We start from the raw sequence: 25,681 nt of genomic DNA on the forward strand, positions 1-25,681 counted from the left end.
AAGATATATCAGGGACATATCCACACACCTTATATTTCATCACATAATCAAATTGCATATTTATTAACAAAGGCTCTTCGAAAATTTCAGTTCGACAAACTTGTTTCCAAGCTAAACATGCAAGACATCTATGCTCCAACTTGAGGGGGAGTGTTAACGGTTGGGTATGGGCCCATGGCCCTCTTGGTTTTGGTTATGGGCCTATGGTCCACAAGTTTCTTAGTGTTTTCAGTCTTGGGATATGTTGAACATAAAGTTTATTGTACAGGGGTATTTTTGTCATATTTGCTTTTTATTACTTAAATAAAAGAGAAAAGGGGGTGGAGACATGTAACCCTAACCTATTCCTTTCTTCTTCATCTTTTCTTCTCTCTTCTCTCCTCTCTTCTCTCTTCTTTTCTCTTTCTTTCTTCTCTTTTTCATCTCTATACCAATCTACAAGATCGAAAGCCTAAAAAAAACTTTAGACCCATAGGCTAGATTTGCGGGTCCCTAAAAACTTTTGGCAAAGATTCTGGCTACAAGACTCTGTAATGGGTGGTGTGATCTCTAAGTCTCAAGAGGCCCTTTTATTCAATATATAGATTCTAAGGGTCGCACCCAGATCCATAGCTCAAGTGGTAGACTGAGTGAAAGATACCTCGTTTCAACACCGAGGTCATGGTACCAATTCCCAAGTGGGGGTGGCTAACAGTGAAGTGTGAACTGACAGTGGGGTGTACTAACAAGCTAACAAAAAAAAAAAAATCTAAGGGTCCTCATCGCTCACGAATGCATTGAATCAAGGTGAGATGGAGAAAGGAATGCCACTATGTGGAATGGAATTGTTTGAATAATATGTTGAGGACGTTGAGATTCAAGGTACAGATGCAAGAATGCGTAAGCTAGCAGACTACTCTATTTTGGTTAACGGATCGCTAAAAGGTTTTTCAAGGGTTCATCAAAGCTGTGGCAGAGGGATCGTCTCCTCTCTCCTTTCCTCTTTGCCATAGTAGATGAGGCTCTTAGCAGAATGTTAGAAAAAGCTATGGAGGAAATTTTTATTATGACTTCAGTGTGGAGAATAAGCTCCACATCTTTAGTTTGTTGATGATAGGCTTTTGTTCTTTTGATGTGGATAGAAACCAAGTCATTAGCTTGAGGAAGGACTGGCATTGTTTTTAAGCAGTCTCTAGGAAAAAAGATCAATCATCGTAAAAGTGAGTTTTCGAGGTCAAACTAGAGATGAAATTTCTCTTGCATAGGTGTTTGGTTGCAAGCCAGGCAAGCTTCCGTCATCATACTTGGGCCTTCTTCTGTGCGTTGGGAAGCAAGCAAACATCTATAGAACTTGGTAGTGCAGAGAATAGAAAGAGAACTTCCAGGTTACAAGAGCTCAAGTAGCCAAATCACATAGATAAAGGTGGCTATATCAAAGTTTGTTATATGTCCTTGTTGCAGTGTCTTGCACGCAATCTCAATATGTTGGAGAAAAAAACCCAAAGGGGTCTCTTGTGGAGATGTTGACAAGGAAAACATAAAATTTAACTTGTGGACAGGGGAAGGGACATAAGCAAAAGGCAAAGGCAGATTAGGATCAAATCATTGAAAGTCATGAATACAATGTTGTTGGGGAAATGGTTACGGAGATTCTAGGTAGAGAATGACAGTCACTGGGAGCAAATTATTTCGAGTAAACATGGTAAGAGCATCAATGGTTGGAACAAAAATGCCACTTCTCACTACAAAGCATCAGATGTGTGGAAAGCATTATCTAGAATTGAGAACCATTTCAAAAGGGAGATCATTCATGGGATATGGACAAACCAAATTTTGGGAGGATGTTTGATGTGGAGGTTGGCTACTCAATAGTATCTTTCCCGAGATGGCTCAAGCGGCTCTTGAGATGGAGATGACGATATTTCTCATTTATTTTGGAAAGGTGACGATATTTCAATATTATTTCTTTGTAGGAAACCAAATAGAATGGCCCCCTTTGTTTCGTAGAAACTTGAGAGAAGACATAATTGAAGAACTAGTGTGCCTTATGGAGCACCTGCAATGCTAGAAGCATTCTATCAAAGAAAGGGGGCAGATGATCTTGGAAACTTGATGGATAAGAAAGATTTTCAATGAAGTTGTTTTATTCAACGCTATCAAATGATCCCATGAAAGGATAGAGGGCTCCAAAATCAAGTATATGGATCTATAAGGGCCCACTGAGTTGCTTTCTGTTGGTTGTAGGGTAAAGCTTTGATTCTCAATCATCTAAGTAACAGACAAATGATCAATTCCAACAACATTGTCTTCAGCATGCAGAATCAGTGGATCACCTATTCATTCATTGTGAGTTTTTCTAGCCCGTTTTGATGGACATTCTTTGAGCTTTCAAGATTCATTGGTGATGCCCTGATCAATTGTCTTCATTACTGGTAGGGCACAAGAGTTGCTGCTGTCCAAAAGGTAAGATATTGTGGAGGCTCTGTTTGCTTGCAGGTCTATGATTAAATGGGCAAAAAAAAAAAAACATTCCATAATCCAGCAAGTCATCTAGAAGAAATATTCAGGAGATGAAAGTGGCTAATTCAAATGCTTTTGCAAGATGTTCCCAAAGCTCTTTCATTGCAGTTGAGGAGACGATTCAATATTATTATCGAGATTGATTATTCCTCATAATCAATTTCGTTTGCCCATTCTTGTTCCTTCTCACTTCTTTTAATAAAACTAGTGGATGTGGCACATGCAATGCACATGGAGAAGAGGAAGGGTTTCCAAGAAATTGAGGCGAGGGAAGGAGAAGTGGTCGCTGAGAGCAGCTATTTCCATAATGGTTCACCACCATTTTAAAAACGGCAGTGACTCATCATCCTCACACATGGCATTCACGTATGGGTATCCTTGTCAAGCAAATTTTGAGAACTAGATAGACCATATCTCTAAAATCACACTGCTCTAGGAATCTTAACCATCCAATTGATGGCTATCAAATGGATGGTTAAAAGTAAAACAGTTAGTGATCTGAATCCCAAGAGCAAGACAGATGGTCACTATCATCTTCTCGGTGTAGGTTTTTTGTTATGCTACATCCAGTGTTTGAAACATCAGTATCGCGTTACGTATCACATCCTTGGGATATAGATACGTATCGGTTATCGCATGGGATATATCTTTTGTATCGATAATTTATTGCACTTGTTGGGAAACATAGGGAAACATTGGGGAAATGGTTGAATTTTTGAATGAAACTTCGGGGATTGTTTAAAAAACAAAAAAACAAAAAAACAAAAAAACAAAAAAAAAAAAAAAAAAAAGGACCTTAATACACTTTTAAATCATAACATCTCAAAAAGGAAGTGCACATAATATGTTTCCTTTGTATAGGGTCCTAAGCTATGCGCTATCTGACTGAACTAATGCAACTATTTTCAAATTGAATGCATAACATTTAGAGGTGTATGTGATGATCATTTCATCAAACGCTTCTAAATACTTAAAAATTAGTCTCAGTTGATATCTGGTTGATGGAAAATTTTGAAAAGAAATAATATTTTAATAATTTTTACTTTCTAAACATTGATAAGGACTTGACAAATCCATGCTTGATTTCATGTTTGGAGTGCAACATTGCAAGCAATTTCGGAAAATTTTGAAATTCCCCCAATTTTCTCCAAATCATACCACCTACATTTCAAAATTAGAGTGTATGTGATTATCATTTCATCAAATACTCCTAAATACTTCGAAATTAGTCTCGATTGATAGCTAGTTGAAGGAAAAATTTAAAAAAAATATATTGAGAACATGAAGAACCAATGGATATCGGAATCAAAACTCCAACTCCATGATTTTACATGCAAACCATGAAGAACCAATGGATTTGTAACCATTTGACACAGATTTAACATAGTTTCAACAAAAAAAAAAAGGGATTAGAAATTGAAAATGCTCATCGGATCGAACATGTGGAATATATCGGCACTACCTATGCGGTTCGTATCGCACTGGTGGGATATATCGGCCGATATCGTCGATATTTAAAACATTGGCTACATCCACAATAGTTTCAGAATTTCGACAGTCTGGATTGCCTTGAAACTATGTACATTTGAAGAGTCACCAGCATTTTTAAAAAGTGGTAGTGAACTATAATATCTAGCCCATAAAAGGTATGCCTTCCAGTACACGACTTCACCTCCAAATTACCTTAGTGCTCTTTATTTCAGTTTAGAACCCTTCCTGTGGCCTTTAGTAATGGATAATTTTAGGCTTCTAGCAATTTGAGTAACTCTTATGTGCAAATTTTTGCCCCTAACTTCTCACATTATATACAGTGTAGATTTTACCTCTTGAAAAAATAAAGCAGCCTCAGCATCAATAGACCTATTTCGAATTGAATTTCTTCCAAAATGATCTTCAATGTGGCTCTCTACTATTTTCATAATATTTGATGAGATATTGGATCAAAGAAACATTTCCGATTCAAAGACTATTAGGGCCCGTTTGGGAGCATGGATTTGGAACCCCCTGGATTTGAAATCCTCCTATTGTCTTTGGCACCCTAGATTGGGAATCAACTTTAATCCAAAAGTAGATATGCATGGTATATTTACAGGGGTTTGAATTTAATTACTAAATCAACTTTAATATCTCTAATTAGTGAGCGTATGTAATGTTTGACACGATGGTTTTTATAAGCCCGCTGAAATATATACTTAGCTCGAAAATGATGAAATTCCAAGTCTCGGATGGGCCACAAGCACAGGATCATGTCCTAGTGACTAACAAATGAATTTTAACCGTTGATTTACATGGACAATGTTTGGACGGCGCTGATCATCGTATTAAAGTAATTATAGTGATGCAATTGATAATCTAGTTGTTTTGGTATATCATTAGTGGGCCATGTGCCAAATAGTTTAATAGTCTAGTGACACACATTATACATGCAACTCTTGGAAGGATTTTAGATGTAATCCAAGCTCTCACCGAGGATTTCAAACCCCCTCTTTGAGGGGATTTGAAAGCCCTTGGATTTGAAACCCCCAGTTACTTTACGGAGCCAAACAACCAAGGGATTTGAAATCCCCCCAAATCCATGGTGCCAAACGACCCCTTAAAGAATCCCTTAGATTCTCCCATAGCTGAATTGGTCCCACGTTTCACATAGGATTTAATAGGAATGATATTTCAGGAAAGGAGTCACCATTAGTTTTTAAAACAGTGGAAGAAAGCAACTGTGAAGGAGAGGAAAGAAAATGCAGCCTCCAAACACCGTTAATAGAGGGGGGGCGACAAACTATTGAAGAAATTCATTATACAGTAAAAAAATTAACCTCAAATTACATTGATACTTGCAACATGAGTTCATGATGACCATGGAAAATCAAAGCAAAAAAAAAAAAGTAAGTTACCAGCTGAATCAATCTAAGTTGATGAGAAGTGAAACCATTCAGCATCAGTGCAGGGCACATCTTGAAGAACACAGTCCGGAAGTGGGGAATGGAGCCATTGGAATTTGCCTCAAACTGAGATTCTTCGGTTGTTGTTCGTAATAACCAATCACGCCATTTGCGGAATCTATTCTTCATCCGCTCAGTAAAAAGAACGTCAAAAGTACTCTCTAGCGGTATTTCTCTCGCATCTTTCAAATGACCTTGAGAATTAGCTAATTTGTCATCATATGCCAAACCAAGGATGCGCAGTGCTTCAGCTTCTTGTTCTCTGGATAAATAAGATATTCCTGTCAATGCCGAAACAATGTAAATCCTTGAAAACACTTTACCAAAATATCTATGGTTGATCTTGGCCGCAAAAGCTGGGTGGGCACACAGAATGTCAATCAATAATTTTCATTCAGGTAGGGCATGGACCCAAAGAAAGAAATAATTCAAAGATATGATACCAATATGGATATGGACACAAACGAGTATATGGACATGGACACAAACATGTATATGGACATAAGGAGCAGTATGGTATGACTCTGAAGTTTCTGAAATGCAAGACACGCAAATGGGTACAAGCATCCCATCCAAAACTTGTTATTCATATTTACCTGCATAAACTATGTTAGAAACTAGCATGCCTGGCATTTATGTCTTTGCCACATGTTAAATTCAATGAAACTAGCATGCCTTCAAAATCTTCACAGTAAGATCCTTCACAGCATTCCTCATTCATAGCAATAGAAAATTGCTAGCAAAACTAATCCCACAGAAATTTTCCAAACTATTTCCTGCAAGTATCATTAACAAATCGGGTACTGAAAGTAGATACCTTCATGTATGCATGCATTGAAATCGAATTGATATTTAGCCAAGAAGTCGACTGAGGTGGTCTGGCAAAGGAATTCATATGATGGCCCATCAACTGTAAGTTCTTTACGAGGAAATATATAAAAATTGTGCCTGTTAGGAGAAAATGAGATTCATGTCAAAATGAAATTTATGAACGAAAGAATAAAATGTTCCCACATACTAAGAAATTGCAAAGAAATGAAGGGTCAATGTTTTCCGTATCATTTTCAGGTAACGTATCACACACCCTTGGGATCCGGATACATATCGGTCATCACATGGGATATATCAATTGTATTGTTTAATGTATCGCTGTTGTTGGGAAACATGAGAAAACACTGGGAAATTAGTCGAATTTTTCAATAAAACTTCAAGGATTGTTAAAAAAGGCATCAATACACACTTAGAAATCAAAACATCATAAAAAAACAACTGCACATAATAGGTTTCCTTTGAATGGGGTCTTAATCTAAGCGTTGTCTGACTGAACTGATGCAAGTATATTCAAAGTCAATTCATATAATTTGCAGATGTAAGAAGACGTGAATGGAAACACAAGCAATACATTCAAAAGCAAAAAAAGAAGTAGAAAACAAAAAATATACCTATGAATGATGTGTGTGGTTCTGGCTTAGACCCACATAGAGTTAGGGATACGTTAGGATTGGAATTTAGAAATAATAATAATAATAATAATAATAACTCTCAAATGGGGACCAATTGACCATTGATCGAAGTGGAACTTGAAATTGCAGTTTAGACCGCTAAAGTAGAGGAATGGAATAGTTCAAGAGTCCTAGAGGGGGGGTGAATAGGACTTTTCAATGATTATGCCAATTTCAATAATAATAATATAAAAAAAAAAAAAAAAAAAAAAAAACTTCATTGCCTAACTTAAACTAATTTGCAATTAAACTAAGCAAGGCAATATAACTCTAAAGGCTTCCAAGCCAATAGAGGGTCCAATCACATAGGCTACTTAAGATATGCAAATAAAGCAACTAGCCTATAGCATTGTGAACATGAGTGTATGGAATACGCTACCTATTAATCCAAGGCATTCATCTGATCATGCATATAGAATTAAGCGTTAAAACACATAAGCATAATTAAATAAATGCGCAAATGACAATTCCAAACACAAGCATGTACGGTGGTTCGGCTACGTGCCTACTCCACTCCCGGTAGACGCACTCTCTCCTAGAGTGTGCCGGATTTCACTATCAATAGTTTTAAATCAGGTTTACCATAAACCTTTACAGCCCTACACAAAAGGACTATACAATTTATGCCCTACACAAAAGCAAAGGTCTTACACTAAGAACCTACGTTTAGGCCACACCGGCTAAGGTCCCACACTAGGCACCTACATTTCGGCCTCACAGGCCAAGGTCCCACACAAGGCACCTAGTCGAGTTTGTGGATAGCAAACTCTTAGCCTCAATCCTACACGAGGATAGAGACTAACTTATGAACTCTTAACACTGACACTTACTAGTCGGATTGAGTCCCTTTTTGTAGCTCTTCTTGGGTTGCTTGATCTTTGCTCTCTCATGCTTCAATTAGCTCCCCGATGCTCCCTTGATCACAATGTTGTGATTTTCCTATTGTTTCAGCTTCACGATCAAATACCTTTCATATGATGTTCCTATTTGGGTAATCCAGGTAATGGGAGTGGGTTGAATCTCCTACAAAAGATGATGAATGGATTTCCTAAGGAATTCAACTAATGGATGCTCTAGAGTATCATGGAGACTAAAGATTTGCAATAGGTTTGGTCTCAAAACTCTAGAGAAGGCTTGAGATCATGTTCTTCGTTAATAAGAGCTTTGAATGCTCATTGAAGTAAGGAATCACAATGAAAAGAACATGAATCTCGTGTGGATAGAGTTTAGGATGAGTGGGTTGAGCTTGGGATGCACTAGGGACTCTAGAATGCCTTAATCCACCCTTTTCACAAAGTTCTGGGTGCTTCTTTTATAAAGAAAAAGTTCCAACGGATCTATAACGGCTACTTTTCGGTTCTACAGAGGGAACCTTCGGTTGCACCGAACTGTCGTCAACAGGACCGAATTATCTCTCAGTGGCACCAGATTAAGTCCTGAAGTTGCCGGATGAATTTGGTCACTTTCGGTGGCACCAATAGTTTAGTTGTCTCCAGTGGGAGTCAGTGGGACTGAAATTCATGTCGGTGGGACCGAATTAATTCCAAATGTTGCTGGACTGTTTTGGTCTTCGATGGGACCGAAGGTACCATTCGATGGCACCTACTCCAACCGAAGGCGAGACAGATTTTCCTGTTTTAAGTTTTTGTCCTACAATTCTTTCAGCAACTTAGAACTTTCTAAAGCCAAATCCAGAGGGATGGAAAATATGAACTTAAAATGGCTTTGGATAGATGATCTAAGTAGGGTTTCCTATTTGGGTCAGGATCATCTACAGATATGATCAAGATCGTAAGAGCTTCTCTTTACTTTGTGAATGTTGCTTGATGCTTCTGCTCCAGTTGCGTCGTCGGTCTTCATTTTCTAAAGACTCATTCGACTACTTGACACAACGAGTTACGTGATTAACAAACAAGTGTGCAAGGTGAGTGCACTAACAGAACTTTGAAAATAAAAAATTTTATATTTTTTTATATTTTTAATTAAAAAATTATTTTTTCCAAAAAATACCCAAATTACCAAGAATCACTAGATCAGGTTACATACGTGTTTAATTTCATGTTTGGACACTAAGATTGCAACTGATTTGGAAATTTTCAAATTTTCCGCAAATCAGCCAATGTTTCCCAAAATTAGAGTGTATGTGATGATGATGATTTCATCGAACACTCCTAAATACTCTAAAATGGGGGCCAATGGACCGTTGATCGAAGTGAAATTTTAAAAAAAAAAAATTTCTATATTTTTAATGATTTTTTAATTTTAAAAAATCAAAAAATCCCCAAATTACCAAGAATCACTAGATCAGATTGCATGCATGTTTAATTTCATGGATGGATACTAAGATTGCAACTAATTTAGGAGAAATTGAGAAAATTTCAATTTTACCCCAATTATCCGCAAATCAGCCCATCTCCCCCAAATCTCGAAATTAAAGCTCCAAATCCATGATTTTTCATGTATAACATGAAGAATCGTGGATTTCTAACCATTTGCACTAATTTTACATGATTTTGCAACAACATAAAGAAAGAATCAAAACTTGAAAATGCTAAACGAATCAAAAACAACCCCAAATCAGCTTAGATCTTGATTCCAACTTGAAATTTGTGTTTTTCTTTGGCATGATTCAAGAAGAAGACTTGAAGTCCACAGTAAATCTAGTTAGAAGTATAGAGGAATCATGAAAAAGAGATTTAGAATTGGTTTTTTTTTTTCAAATTTTCTAAAGAACGCCCCTGGAATTCCCACGTTTCTGTGCATTATCAGTCAACATCGCCCGATATTGTCAATATCAAGAATTTTATAAAAGAGGCTGGACACGATATCTCGTGATATCTGCGATATTATGGGATACATTGTGATCTCATAAGACGTCTTCTATGATAAGAAGAATTTCAAATACTACCTTGGGGTTTCGTATCACCTAGGTGAGATACAAGATGAATCGTGATATACATCGGCCGATATCGTCGATATTGAAAACACTGAGAAGGATCACAAACAATGCTTTTTTCTTTTCTTTTTAAGATTAAGGATCATGTAAGTGTTGTATTGTATATGAAGCACCCTTAGTTGTCAAATTTCTTTGTGACAAACCACTGTGGATTGATGAACCTGTGTAAGTGATGAAAAGTTCACCTCCAAGTGAAGTGATGGAAAGTTCACCTTCAAATTCAAGATCAAGTCAAAGTGCTAGCTCAAGTGCATGTTCAAGACCTAGTTCATGTGCTACTTCAAGTCTTTATGTTAGCTCAAAGGCACTAAATGTACAAGATCAAGTTCAAGAACTTCAAAGTACACAAGATCAAGTTCAAGATTTCAAGTATACAAGATCATGCTTCAAGAACTTCAAGTAAAAGATCAATTGGAAGCGACTGAAGTTACATGGTTCAATGTTCAACTTTCAGGTATCTATGACCCTAGAAAAACCTTAGGGTTAGGTCATTCATATTGCATATTCTGTTTGGGTTAATATGCTTATTATAGGCTTTTTGCTTCGACTAGTCTTAGCCTATGTTCGACTAGTCCAGGGTTTGTCTCAACCAGTCCAGGAAAAAACTCAAAATTTCGAATTTTTTTGGTAGGATCACGACCAGTCATGTGAACAGTACTCGACCAGTCGAGTGAGATTCGACCAGTCGAGCGGGGCTCGACTCGAACTCCAGCAACTGTTTTTGGCTCCACTCGACCAGTCAAGCAGTCCACTCGACCAGTCGAGGGTCGGTTTTATCCGATCGCGCTAAAATTTTTGAAATTTGGTTGTTCTCAGGACCAATCGAGGGAACCATTTTTTTGCCTATAAATAGAGGTTTTTTCTCAGTATTTTTCATTCATTCCAAGCTAAATCAAGCCACCACTCTGAGAGAAAAGTCTTCGTGATTAACAAGCTATTGTTCGGTAATTTTAGATTCTTTTACAGCTTTTTGATTGTTTAATTTTTTGATATCTTTTTCAATCTCACTTTATAAAAGGGGAATTCTTATCTACCCTTTGAGATCTAAGAAATTCAATTAAGTAGCCCTGTTTTAAGCTTAATTAAAATTCATTTAGAACCTAGAACCCTTCTATATGTGTTTTGGACATTGAACATCCTCATCTACAAGTGAAACGGTTCTACCGGGCTACAACAAAGCAGAATCTACAGATAAGTAGATTTTTATTTGCTTTATTGGTTTGTGAGATAAGCCAGAAAATCTCTGTTTTGGTTTTTGAGATAAGCCAGAAAAATCTCTTGTGGTTTTGACTGAGATAAACCAGAAAATCTCAGCGCGGGGTTTTTAATTGTGAAAGCCCATTGAAAACACAATTGTAAAGGTTTTAAGGTGAACCTTGGAAAACCTTCTTTCATAGTGAAAGCCAATATCACGTGGGTTGTGATTATTGGGAGTGGAGTAGGTGTGGGTGTTTGCGAATAGTTGGTGTACACACTGAACTACTATAATTCTTGTGAGTTGTGGTGGATGTTGTATGTGATGTAGGTGTGTTGAATGCTTGTATCTCTTTCATGTACATGTGGTGAATGTTGTAATAGTTAGATTCTTTTCTATTGCTTCTTGCTTTAGTTTGAGTTTTTGATCCGTACCGAAGTTCAAGAAATCAGGGGTGTAAGGTTGTCCTTTGAACAACGTTTGTATCAACTTCTCGATACTATTGCGATTGAGATTGTTATTTATTTCAGCTATCTGTTTTTACATTCCGCATTTTATTTTTTATTTGGCATAGTCCTATTCACAACACCTCACCCTTTTCAGATCACAAATGCTTAATCATAGATTTCATTCATATAGCATATCTAATCTCCCCAACTCCAATAGGGGAAAAAATACAGGTATAGGCAATTTCATTGGCTATAACAAGCAGTTGCAACAGCTGTTATGGTGCAGTAACAGCTTTTTTATTGATAATGAAATTTTATAGAAAACTAGAGAGAATAGAAGGAGATGATTGTTCCACCTTCTGTTTTTTTCTCTTTTCCTTATAACTTTTTATTCTTTTTAAATAAAATTAAGGAAGACAAGAAAATTTACATGAGGTGTGGTCCACGAAATACCAAACTGAACAGGCCCCTTCTACAGCTAGTTTAGTTACTGGTTAACGCCAGGTCAGGCACGGCGAGCTGAAACAAGATGTTTATCATCAATACGACATTCCTAATCTCATCCCACAATTGTTGATCTACACGTCTCATTTCCTTTCCCACTAACCAAGTGCAGAGGTTTCTCGTAACACCTATGGCTGGGAGGTGTTGGCTTTTCTACCTTCAAAACCAATCAGGCCGTTGCTCATAGTCTAATCAAACTACACTCTTTAAACTCGCATAAACATCATGGTTTGATAATTGCTCTGATTCCGATCTTTAGACATCTTAAGGGTCATGTGTTTAGCACATAGGTTGTATAATTACAACTAGCCCTCTGTTAACATGGTAGCAAGCCAAGACATTGATTCGGGCAGTGCCAATGAGAGAATTGCAGTCCCTTGTCATCATAAAAGAGTCCACAACCAATGGTGTGCTTGAGCTGTACACCAAGAGGCTATCACGGCACTAGATGACCGCTTAGCAGTCACTATTTAAGTCACAGCGGGTTAGAGATGGGTGCTCGCATCAGGACATGAGTGTGCACTAAAGGAAGTCGGCACAAGATGCTCTCAGGTCCCAATAGAGAGCATTCACTTCCTATTGTCATTCCCCTAACCATAGGGAAGTGTGTGGAGACTTATCATGTAGGACTTTGATGCATGCTAAGCCCCAACGAGGGGTGATACCTAAGTGATATTAGGTCATCCGAACGGAAACTGTGTATGCCCACACTCTCCCGAATGGGATCCACACATAATACTCCTTTAGGGAGGACTGTATTCACCAAGGAAGAACATCGTGTGCAATTGGCCCAGTTAGTCATGGCAGCATGCCATCTTTTGTGTCCAAAGAACTGTTTTTGAAAAGAAAATAACTTATTTCACTTTACTTAAGGTTTCTTATTTTGGGTCATGGCGAATCACAAATCTAATAGTAGATCTTCAAGTTCACAAGAGAAGGTTTTCACTTTGAGACCTAGGCCCACCCAATGGAACGGTGATGATCAAGCAGAGGTATAGACGTACATTGTAGACAAATGGGTAAGAGACCTTGTAATGCAAGGGCATTTTCACACCGGGCTTGAGTGGGGTTGTCTACGGGATGCAAGAGCACACTCGAGGTGGGCAGCCCGTGTGAGGCGGGTGGCTCGTGTAAGGCGGTACCTATGTGATTTGGAGCCCACGAGTGGGGTTCGACCGAGGTCTTAACCCATGAGATGTGAGGTTTGGGCTATGAGATAAAGGGATTGATTCGTCATTCTCTAACAGTTTGAGCTTTTAGAGCAAGTGATTGATTGTCCTACGTCAAATTGGTATCAAAGCGGGAGGTCTCATGTTCGAGACTCCTCACCGGGGGTGATTAATACAGGGGCATTTTCACACCGAGCTTGAGTGGGGTTGCCTGTGGGATGCAAGGGCACACTCGAGGTGGGCGGCCCATGTGAGGCGGGTGGCTCGTGTGAGGCGGTACCCATGTGATTTGGGGCCCACGAGGAGGGTATGACCAAGGTCCTAACCCATGAGATGTGGGGCCTGGGCTATGAGATAAGGGGATTGATTCGCCATGCTCTAACAGTTCGAGATTTTAGAGCAAGTGATTAATTGTCCCGCGTCACCTTGTGCATGAAGACCTCTTTTGTACATGCTATTCTGGTAGTGACCTTCATAATTAAAGTGAGGCCATGTGATTTTACCTCATGGAGCTATAAAAAAAGCCCCATAAGGCCTCATACTCATGCATTATTATACTCCTCTGTTTCTCCAAAAATTAGGGTTTGTGTGTGTGAGAGAGAAAGAGAGAGAAGCGATCACCAACCTCCTAATGGTTGAGTACATAGAGAAGTGGGGATGCGAGTTTACGGAGGTTACCCTGCATTTGCTTGGTGACTCATCGTCTTCACAAGGAGGTATATATCTTGCTTTAAAGGATGCCTAAACCTATCCTCCATTCTTGAATTACCCTTTTTTTTCTATTTTTTGTAATCCACACATTTTGAGCCCTACCTGGGAAGGCTATTGAATCCGTTCTAGCCTACAACAGGAGGTTACCATCAAATTATTCCAGAAGCAATCTAAACCCCTGATTGTGGGCTTTGGTTTCTGCCACAAGCGCATCCATGTTTCTAGAGGTAATGAGAAATATATCTGCAATTTTATCCTGCATGTCTCTCAGAATGCAAAAGATCCCAAAACGTCCTGAAGATTCAGCCAGCTATCCCTCAAAAGTTAGACCTCCCACATTGTTTATGAAGCAGTTAGACAGGCCGCCATTCGATGTAGTGCCCATTATAACTCAGAAGATAGTTTTATTGCGTTTATAAAAAAAGGTTCAATTATTTTAAATGAAAACTACTTTTAATTAAATAATATGCGGACGCAAACACACACGCGGACACAAGGACATGCTATAAGCTACTGAAACTTGTCGAAATAAATAGATAAACATATACAACATCCATTACATGACATAGCATGGCTATAACATCTGGGAGATGGGGACCAGTTACCTCTACAGCCCATTATAACAGCCATTGTATCAAAATGTAACAAATAAAAAGGCAAAGGGAAAAGATCCAATCCTAAACACTAATATCTAGATTAGTTATCAGCCCGTCAACCTCATTACAAATGGCACACATGCATAAGATCCGCTGCTCATCTATTGAGCCCTATCCTTTTTTTTTAAAGGCAACAAACTGAAAATGCATTGAACAAAAAGAGAACAGATACAAGGGACGAGAAGAAGAGAAAAAACAGAAAGAAGGGCCCATCTGCTGAGATAGCAGAAGGCACGTAAGCACCTAAAAAGCTAAAATCCACTTCTTTCAGAATCTTAACATTAGTAGCCCAATCAATCATCAATTGTTTAGCCCTAGAACCGATAGCCGTAACCGAAGAAGAGGAATTGTTGAAGCATCTGTCGTTCCTTTCTTCCCAGACAGCCCACCAAATGGCAAGGATGGCCATGCGCCATATGATAGTCTTCAATTTCCCAAGCTTGAGACCATTCCAAGGGACCAGCGAATCAGCAGCTGAGAAGGAAAAGCACCAATCGACCAAGAAGCGATGACAAAATTCAACGAAAATGGAGGAAACGAACGAACAGTGAACCAACAAATGATTCACGGATTCCGCCTGATGCATACAACATAGACAAATATTGACAATCAGCATGCCTCTCTTAGCTAGATTATCAATGGTAAGAATTCTATTGCGACCCACCAACCACCCGAAGCAAATGTATTTAGGGGGGACTTGATACTTCCAAATAAACGGCGCGGCGTCACACTGAGACTGCATAGCAGGATAAATGAAGCATAAAGGGACTTAACAGAGAAAGAGGCAGATTTCTCCATCGGCCACGCGATATTGTCAGGCAGGGAGGGAGTAATCGTAGATTGGGAAATGAATTCCAGAAGATTCATGTACTCTGTGGCTTCGCTTTCAGAAAGATTTCTAATACATCATGGGTCATACACCAAAAATCACACTAGTTGAATTATATTAGTTCCCTATTGGAAGACGCTATCTCGACCGTTGGTTGTACTTTTTTTCTCTCTCTGAATTGTAATTCCCAAATTGTCCAATCAATTACTAGGATTAGTTGAATGGTATCATGAGCAATGTATATACCAAAACGGTTACGTAACAGCAATGGTCGTAACCGTTAAGCGTTACGATCCTCACCATTACGGGGCCGAAACGGCCGTTACAGAAAAAATAATAATAATAATAATAACCCATAACGGCCCCATAATGGTCCTGAAATAGTCCCGAAACAGTTTTTTTTTAAGTCCTGTAACGGGGGCCCTAATGGCCATTATGGCCCGTATTGTAACAGTACGGCGGTGGCTGTTACAGCCACCATTACCATTATAGAACACCTTGATTGTGGTAGGAACGAATAAATGAATGGGTCGCATCAGATATGTGAGACAAGCATATGAAGACTGAGTGCTTGATAATTTAATATTAGCATTGAGCATGGAATGCTTTTTTGGATTTCAAAAAAAAAAAAACACCTGAGTAGACAGAATTGCAACTCATTGTTCAAAATATCAACCGATGTGACAAAACCTTCGAATTGGGATTCATGAAAAAGCATATTGTATTGGCCAATTCAGCTGATCCATATCGACAAAAGAAATCATGTATCAGTCCAGATATTTTATATATTTTTTTTTTTTTTTAAAAAAAACGATCCAAAAGAGTATCATTTCCACTTTCACTTTTTTTCTTGTTTTTAATTCTCTCTTGGGGAAAGATGTATAGGGGGTTTTTACGACTCTCAACACATCTAAGGAGAAAATTGTGAACTGAAACCTATTTTGACAGATTGAACCGTAACCGTACGGAGTGAGTCCAAGGAAATCTTCATGAGGGTAGAAACATGAACATTGTTTTCTTGCTTGCCTTTAATGGATTTCACAAAAGTTAGGTGTGATCAAATAATGATGCTTGTTTTAATTGTGATTTGGGAGTTGTTCATACTTTAGAATTTTGGATTTTTTTTCATCCATTTTTCTTCTGATTTTGGGGCTTTTTTGTTGATGTCTTTTTTTCTATTATTAGGTCTCATCATCATCTTAAAATCATAAATCCATGTATTTAAGGTTTAGATGAATGTGATTATTAGGTGTTTTGGTCTTTTTGTTTTCTTTTTTTTTTCAAGGTTTTAATGTTTTCATATATTATTGTGCCACTTAAATTACGTCTGGAAATCATGTTGGAAATATAGGTTTATGCATTTAAGCTTACATCCATGTGATTATGTACCAATTACAGCATGTTCTGGTCTTTTTGCTTTTTTATATTTTTTTCTTTTATTTTCTCTGTTAAGTTACCAAGCAAAAAGAAAAAAAAAAAAAAAAAAAAATCTTTCTATTTAAGATGAGATGAGATTTTATTAAAAAATAATAAAATGATAATACATGGAGAGAATCTCTAATCAAAAGCAATTGGAGATTAGATCCCTTTCTTGCCAAATCACCCGCTGCATGTTTTCTTTCCCAAAGAAGACGAGTGAATGACACCAAAAGAGAACCCCTCAACCTCCTAATTTTCTCCACCGATCTCCACAGATACTGATGCAGGAAAGACAATTAACCACTTGCTTTAAAAGCTCGAACTGTTAGAGCATGGCGAATCAATCCCTTGATCTCATATAGCCCAGGCCCCACATCTCATGGATTAGGACCTCGGCCGAACCCCCCTCGTGGGCCCCAAATCACATGGGTACCGCCTCACACGAGCCACCCGCCTCACACAGGTGGGGCCCGCCTCACACGAGCCGCCCACCCCCCAATGTGTTCCCGCATCCCACAGGCTACCCCACTCGAGCCCAGTGTGAAAACGCTCCTGCGTTAATCACCCCTGGTGAGGAGTCTCGAACATGAGACCTCCCGCTCTGATACCAAATTTGATGCAAGACCGATGCATGAACTAAGTAACATATGAGATCAAATAGCCGAATTAGGATATTTAACAAAAAAACACAAACATCATTATATTCATCACAAATATCATGAAAATCAAAAGAAGATCATGCGCAATCCTGGCCTAAGCTACCAACATCATAACATAAGATCATTAAATAAAACGAAACTAGGATCTAATGGATGTAGGGACATCCAATTAGCGTAGGGTATAGTCTATTTTAAAATAGGAAACCTAATACAACCTAGGGTGAAAATTAGGGTTTTGGTAATTTGAGGAAAGTTAGGGATTTTGGGTTTAAGGTTAGGGTTTCAGGGATGGAAGAAAGGGGTTTTGATATAATGACAGTGAGAAGCCAAAAGGGGCAGGTGGGATTCACACATGTGATCGTATGAGCACACGTGTGGCATGGGAGGATGGGTTTAGGTCGGTTAGGGTTTGGATTGTGGATGGGTATGGGAAAGTAGGGTTTAAGAGAAGACGAAGGTCTGGGATGGAGAGAATGAAGAATCTGAAGAAAATACCTGGATGGAGAAGAAAAGAGAAGATGGTGTGGGGTTAGATGGAGACCTCGCACCTCCGTTGATGAATATTAGCCTCGCGCTAATCTTCCTTCCAAATCGCATGGAAGTATCATTAAATCGCATGAATATGGGAGAAGAAAGCAAAAGCTTTTCTCTTTTTTTAATCACAAAATCCAATGGGAGAGAGGTCACACACCCCTCTCTTTTTATAGATCCAAGAAATTTCAAAAATTACAATAATCCCCATCCTGTGAATTTTAACAAAAATAGCCCTAGTCTAAATAAAATCAACTAAAACACTCATAATGCGTCCAAATATTTATATTTAAAAAAATTTTTAAAAAAAACGAAGTCCTAAAATATGATAAAGTTTAAAACTGATGTGTACGATCAATGATCAATTGCCTGATCATGTGATCCATGTCATCTAATGGCTTGATCGCCACGTCCCTCCGATCCAACGGTCTATATCACTCCATAAAGCAGCCCATGCGCATCTTCCCGATGTGGGGTCTTCCAGATGCTCGCACATGCACATGGGGTCTTCGGCACGATCACGGGTACTCGCCTAACCACAAGGAAAGTGGTGTGTCCCACCTCCTCCTTTGATACGTACGTAAGGGTGTACGTGACGTGATGTCCTCATCAACTCTCCTCGGCTAAGAAGAGTTTGCCTCTGGCGGACTAAAACTCCTGTAGCGCTCCAAAATGTCTGGGTCTAAATGTTGTAGCTCTTCCTCTGTAATCCACGTACTGTCTGAGATCGGCCTGTGCTACCACTTGACAAGGAATTTCTAAAATCCTCCACGTCAAGTGGAAACTGCTTGTGCATCCAGTATGTCTTCTATCTGTTCGCTTTGAGTAGACAAGGAAGGTAAAGGTGGTAATGGCTCGGATGATTGGTCAAGTAAGGGCCATGGATTTGAGACTAGGTCACGGTCTATGGATGGATCAAAAGGCAAAGTAGTAAAACCCTTGTATTATACTAGATCTTCCACATTAAAAATAGAATTAATTCCCATGGTAGGTGGAAGGTCTACTACATACGCATTAGGACACAGTTTCTGCATTATTTTGTATCGTCCTGCACCACGCAGTTGTAATTTTTTGGGTCCTGCATTATTTTGTATGGTCCTGCGCTATGCACTTGTAACTTTTTAATGCCCCCATGTGGGAACCGTTCAGGCCTCATGCGAACCATGACATAATCTCCTACTTGGAATTCATGAAACTTGCGACGAGAATCAGCAAACGTTTTGTATTTTTCATTACTTATGTTAATTCGCTTCCTGACCTCACCATACAAACTCCTCTTTCTTGATGCAATCCGTGATGGAAGCCATAATAGAGCTAAATCTTCCAATAAACAGCCTATAAAAAGTTGTCAAGCCATGAAAGCTTCGCACCTCATGAATATTGCGGTTCAAGCCATTCAACTATGGCACGGACTTTCTCGGGGTATGATCTCATGCCCTCAGATGATACGATGAACCCTAAGAAGATAATGTTATTTGACATAAATGTACACTTCTTAAGGTTAGTAATGCAGGGGCATTTTCACACCGGGCTTGAGTGGGGTTGCCCGTGGGATGCAGGAGCACACTCGAGGTGGGCGGCCCATGCGAGGCGAGCGGCTCGTGAGAGGCGGGCCCCACCCATGTGATTCAGGTGGCTCATGTGAGGCGGTACCCATGTGATTTGGGGCCCACGAGCGAGGTTCGGCCGAGGTCCTGACCCATGAGATGTGGGGCTGGGCTATGAGATAAAGGGATTGATTCGTCATGATCTAACAATTCGAGCTTTTAAAGCAAGTGGTTAATTGTCCTGCATCAAATTGGTACTACTCACCGGAGGTGATTAATGCAGGGACATTTTCACACCAGGCTCAAGTGGGGTTGCCTGTGGGATGCAGAGGCACACTCGGGGTGGGCGGCCCGTGTGAGGCAGGTGGCTCGTGAGAGGTGGGCCCCACCCGTGTGATTCGGGTGGCTCGTGTGAGGCGGTACCCATGTGATTTGGGGCCCACGAAGGGGGTTCGGCCGAGGTCCTAACCCATGAGATGCGGGGCCTGGGCTATGAGATAAAGGGATTGATTCGTCATGCTCTAACAGTTCGAGCTTTTAGAGCAAGTGGTTAATTGTCCTGCATCAGTAAGTGTATAGCTTTTCAGTTCTGAGGACCCCGCAAACTTGCCTCAGATGGTGGAGGTGTTTTTCCTTTGATATGTTATAAATAAGAATGTCATCAAAATACAACACAAGGAACTTACTCATAAAGGGTCTCAACACTTGGGTCATCATTCTCATAAATGTGCTTAGGGCGTTAGTCAAGCCAAAGGACATGACTAGCCACTCATATAGCCCATCCTTCGTCTTGAAAGTTGTCTTTCACTCATCTCCTGGGCATATACATATTTAGTGATACCCAATCTTAAGGTAAATCTTTGAAAAGATCGTGGCACCCGCCATCATGTCTAACATATCATCAAGACGCGGTATGGGAAACATGTACTTGACCGTGATTTTATTAATGGCTCGACTGTCCGCACACATGCGCCACATGCCATCTTTCTTGGGCGTGAGAAGCGATGGCACGACACACGGACTCTCTTGAATGAAACTATTTCTGAGGAGTTCATCTACTTGCCTCTTCAACTCCGCATGCTCCGTAGGGTTCATTCGATAATGAGGAAGGTTTGGTAGAGTCGACCCAGGGACAAGATCAATGGCATGCTGAATGTCCCTCATGGGTAGAAGCTCATTTGGTAAGTTCTCTGGAAATACATCGTGAAACTCATCCATAATTGGCTTCACCTCAGGAGGTCCCTCACTCCCTCTACACTAACCTCGGGTGTAACTTCTTTCGCCACTAAGGCGTACACTATCGAATCCATAGTAGTCTCTCTCTCAAACTCATTGGCGTTGATTACATGGAGAGACTTAGGTTGGGATTTCCTCGTATCCCTTGGGTAACCCAACTTCCCCTCAGTTTTCTTCTCCACATTGCTCTTTGGTGGAAGAGGAACTAGAGATAATTTTTTGCCTTGATGCATGAATGAACATACATTTGAGCGGCCGTATATCGTCACATCGTGGTCGAATAGCCAAGGTCGTCCCAAAATGATGTGTCCAATGTCCATAGGTAAGATGTCACACCACAGCAAATCCAAATAGGATCCAAAATTAACGGGCACGAGACAACGCTGGGTAACAGGTATGGAAGATGCATCTACCCATGACACTCTATGGGTTGAGGGTGCGATTTGGGTTTCAACCCCAAATGGGACAGTGCTAGTGGAGACCACATTAGTACAACTGCCACTATTGACAATCACCTTGCAATTTTTCTCTCCATATTTTGCATAGGTGTAAAATATCGTAGTCCGACGCCAATTATCATTCTCCTTACCATTGGTCAAGGCACACCTGACTACTGCAAGTGGTGTGGTCTCTTCTCCTTCTACTTCTTCATCACTAGCACCATTGATGTTAGGCTAATAAAATTCTTCTTCAAAATCGCCTTGTTCATCTCCTTCTTCCTCACCATCGTCAATCACTAGGGTTTTGTTCCTCTCTTTCGATAGACATTTTTTTAAAAAAAAGTAACGGGGATATATTGAAAGCGGGAAAAAAGATACAAACGGAGCTACTGAGATAGCAGAAAAGCGACAGCGCAAAAGAAGAAACTATAGGCCTAAAAAGAGAAAATCAAAGCCAACTAGGGTAGGCACATTCGAAGCCCATTCAATAAGAAGCTTTTTAGCTTTCGATCCCACAAACTGAGCAGATGCGTGAGCGTCGTTGAAGCATCTATCATTTCTCTCTTTCGATAAACATAAATGCGCAAAGTGACCAATCCCATGCCAATTGAAGCATCGTGTATGCTCACCTCCCCTAGAGCTAGCACTCACTATCTCCTTTGCTTTGATATCTCTAGGGTTGAGTTGGGACCCAATTTGGGGCCTAGACTGACTCCCCATGTTAGGCTTAGCCCCTTGAGAGTAAGTCTTAACACTTAGATCCCGAGAGTCATAACGCTTACCAACTGGTGCCTTGAGGTAGTGTTCAATGTTTTGCACCACTTGGTACATTTGCTCCAATGTACCAACATCACGAGAATAAAGTTCTCGTTGGATCTCAAATCGGAGGCCCATCCTAAATTTGGACAATGTAACCATCGGGTCCTCCTCAATATCACATCGCATCATGTACTCATCAAACCTAGCGATATAATTTAGAACAGTAATGGATCCCTGGCGCAAAGCCTACCACTGATCTAGGAGCCTTTAACGATAAGAAAGAGAGAGATACTTTTCTTCAAGGACCTCTTTCATCTCGGCCCAGTGCGCATCTGTGGACTCTCCTTTCCTTTCAATTTTACACTCCATGTTGGTCCAAAAAAATTTGGCCTAACCCACCAACTTCATCTTGGCAAATCTCACTCGACGGGTATCAGACATATCATACCACTTAAAATAGTGGTCCATGTCTGCCAACCAATCAAGGAATGCTTTGGGGTCCAAGCGACCATCAAAACTGGGGGCGTCAACTTTCACACCTTTCATGACTTGTGCATCTGGATCATAACGGTCATAACGCTCCTCACGTGGCGATGGCACGTATGCTCGACCACAACCAACACCATGGTCATGATCATGCTCCCGCCTATCAACTTGAATTCCAGCCTGAGATTGAACGTCTTCCCCATTGTCGGGGTTTACCTATAAGAAAGCCTTAAGTTGATTGACGCACGCAGTAGTCGCGATTAATTGAGTGGCAGTGGTTCTACAGTGCGCTTCAATGGTCGTCAGACGGTTATTGATAGTATTAAGGGCATTGGCAATCTGCTCTAGATTTATAGTGGGATGTAGACTAAAACCACGTCCTGAACGAGTGGGCATACACAAGGAAACTCTAAAAGGAATCCCTAGATGTGACTCTAACCTAGATGCGACACAAAAATCCTATATGGCCTATATCTATATGGGGACCCAACAAAACCTAGAAAAAGGGCTGACTAAACTCAACAAAATATGTCCCCCAAAACCTAAACGATTTTTAAAATTTGCGTAGAGGGTTTCTATAGAAAATTTTCACCACAAAGACGGATAGACAATCAACTAACCTACGCTAAAACATGCTCTGATACCAAATTTAATGCAGGACAATTAACCACTTGCGCTAAAAGCTCGAACTGTTAGAGCACGGCGAATCAATCCCTTTATCTCATAGCCCAGGCCGCACATCTCATGGGTTAGGACCTTGGCCAAAACCCCCTCGTGGGTCCCAAATCACATGGGTACTGCCTCACACGAGCCACCCGCCCCTAGTGTGTCCCCACATCCCATAAGGTACCCCACTCGAGCCAGGTGTGAAAATGCCCCTGCATTAGATACCCACCCAACAAAAGCCAAATTAATGGAAATAGAGGAACTACCCTCAAAATGAGGAGAAACATGTATCCAAATGAGCTCTTTCATTCCCAACTACAAGGCCCACCCTTTTACCTCATTGGAATTAGATGCCGCAATAGGCCCTGCAAAGACATGATGGACCCTGCTAGCAAATTTTGAAAGACAAGGAAGAGCAAAACTTTGCAAAAATTCCAAATTTAGAATTTAATTTAGGATCCCTTCTAAATACAATCAAGTTTCAAACTACACAAACCAATGATTAGGATATTACCTCATATTTGCGGCCAATGTTGTCAAATCGCATATGCGATTGCATGCGATCAGCATATGCCATGGCATTTTTTTTCAAAACAAAAAAAAAAAATCTAAAAATTCTATTAAAAAAAAAAAGAGGGAAAAACTCGTCTAATTAGTACACATGATTAGATTGGGTTATTTTACTTATTTCATTATAGTTTGAGTGTTTCATTAAGTGATATATTTAATTACTTATATTATATTATATAATTTTTAACAAAACAATCAACAAGCTACATTAAAAGATAACTAATTATTATAAACTTCGAACAAAGAAATTTTAATGATAAATGGATAACTTGAAACAACTTACAAGTTATAACTTACAACTTAATTTACAAAAAGTAAGCACAACTTATAAAATACAAAAAATAAACATAATAGAAATAATTGTAGAAAGATTGGAGTAAGAAAGAAAAAGGTGTAAGAGAGAAAGAGTAAGAGATTTAGAGCTTTGGAGTAAAGAATAGTGAAAATGGAGGGGATATGAGTGCCTAATTATAGGAAAGTTCTCCAATTTGAAAAAATAAAAAATAAAAATAAAAATCTTCTGCTCTTGGCTATTGGGAAATATGCGATCGCATATGCATTATGCGATCGCATACTCGCATATGCGATCGCATATTTATCACATATAAAAGTATGCCATGGCATACTTGTCAGGATCGCATATGCCATCATAGCATATGCGATTTGATCAACAGTGTGCACATATGCGATCGCATATGCGCATATGCGATCGCATTTGATAACAATGTTTGCGGCGATCACTGGAAAAGTTCGATGCTAAACTTCCAATATAGGAAGTCTCACCCTAATTTGACGCAGGACAGCCCTAATTATGATGCATGCTCATGGACACAATTAAACAGCGGAAATAAAAAGGAATAAATGATCTAAAATTCTAACAATAATCATCATAACTGAAAAAATCATAAAGGAAACATGCAATGGAGCGGGCCATCACCACGACCATGGATTATGGAATTCAATTACTACTTAGGTTGGATCCAGCGAGGGATGAGACCTCCCGATCTTGCATGGTCACACCCAATCGATCAACGAAGATCACTAGTCCGAAGAACCAAGAAGTTTCTCGGATTAGGGATTTGAGAATTTAGGAGTTTAGGGTTTAGATCGGTTCTCAAGATTTTGATCGAAGAAGGATTAGCCAAAACTGGAAAATAGAAGGAAGAAAATTATTACCTTGAAGAAGTTGGAAGGGTACAAGAAGAAATTAGAGGAAGAAGATCAATGGAAGAGAAAAAGCACCATTAGAGAGAAGAGAGGAAGGAGGCAACCAAAGGGTTTGCTTTTCATTAATCAATAGTTAAAATTCGAGTTTAGGGCTTTAGCCCACTTAAATAAGCAAATAAAGACATAAAATTACTAAAATACCCCTATAATAAGCAAATAAAGACATAAAATTACTAAAAGACCCCTAACTAAGTCAAAAACAGGCAAATAACATAAGTACGGGAAAGTTTGGGCGCTCGGTCTTCTTTCTCCAATCTTCCTTCACATGTGTCTTCCCTGAGTGGGGTCTTCTATATGTCCAATCACATGTGAAAGATCTTCAGCTCCTCAATAGTCGCCTATCCACAAGGACAGCACTTGTGGTTGGCGCTTTCTTCGTTGGTACACCTTGAATGCGCTTGTGTCCGCATTTTGTACCAGAAAAGTAGAGAGCAGAGAAGCACAAGGACGGCCCGAAGTAGGGTTGGGACATACACACATTGAGACTTGAGAGCCATTCATAGGTGAACCCATACATGGGATGAAGGATGATTCTCTTTCTTCTCCTTTTCTCTCTTTTCTCACTCACGCTTAACATCCCAAGGGGTGGGGACGTCCAACTCTCTGAATGCTCTCTGCCCTAAGATAGGATCTATTTAAAAGGGGGAATCAGGTTTTTGAGGGATACACCAATTATGGTGCCCCTCACCCCTACAACTTCAATATGCCCCACTACTAAAAAGTCTATGCATG

The 25,681-nt window shown here is 39.6% G+C and overlaps 1 protein-coding gene across 3 annotated transcripts in view; it reads right to left on the reverse strand.

The window, feature by feature from the left end:
- The window catches only part of LOC131258156 (poly(A)-specific ribonuclease PARN), a 36,583-nt gene that overhangs the window by 5,787 nt on the left and 5,115 nt on the right, over positions 1–25,681 (reverse strand). For 2 of the 3 annotated variants that reach the window (XM_058259267.1, XM_058259266.1), the window contains exons 2-3: positions 6,256–6,386; positions 5,391–5,719 (exon numbers count right to left, since the gene is read on the reverse strand). In XM_058259267.1, the coding sequence (XP_058115250.1) occupies positions 5,391–5,719; positions 6,256–6,386 (460 nt within the window). The remainder of the gene's footprint in view (positions 1–5,390; positions 5,720–6,255; positions 6,387–25,681) is intronic. The other variant, XM_058259268.1, reaches the window with a different exon arrangement.

Source organism: Magnolia sinica, chromosome 10 (assembly GCF_029962835.1).
Source record: "Magnolia sinica isolate HGM2019 chromosome 10, MsV1, whole genome shotgun sequence".
Taxonomy (NCBI): Eukaryota; Viridiplantae; Streptophyta; class Magnoliopsida; order Magnoliales; family Magnoliaceae; genus Magnolia; species Magnolia sinica.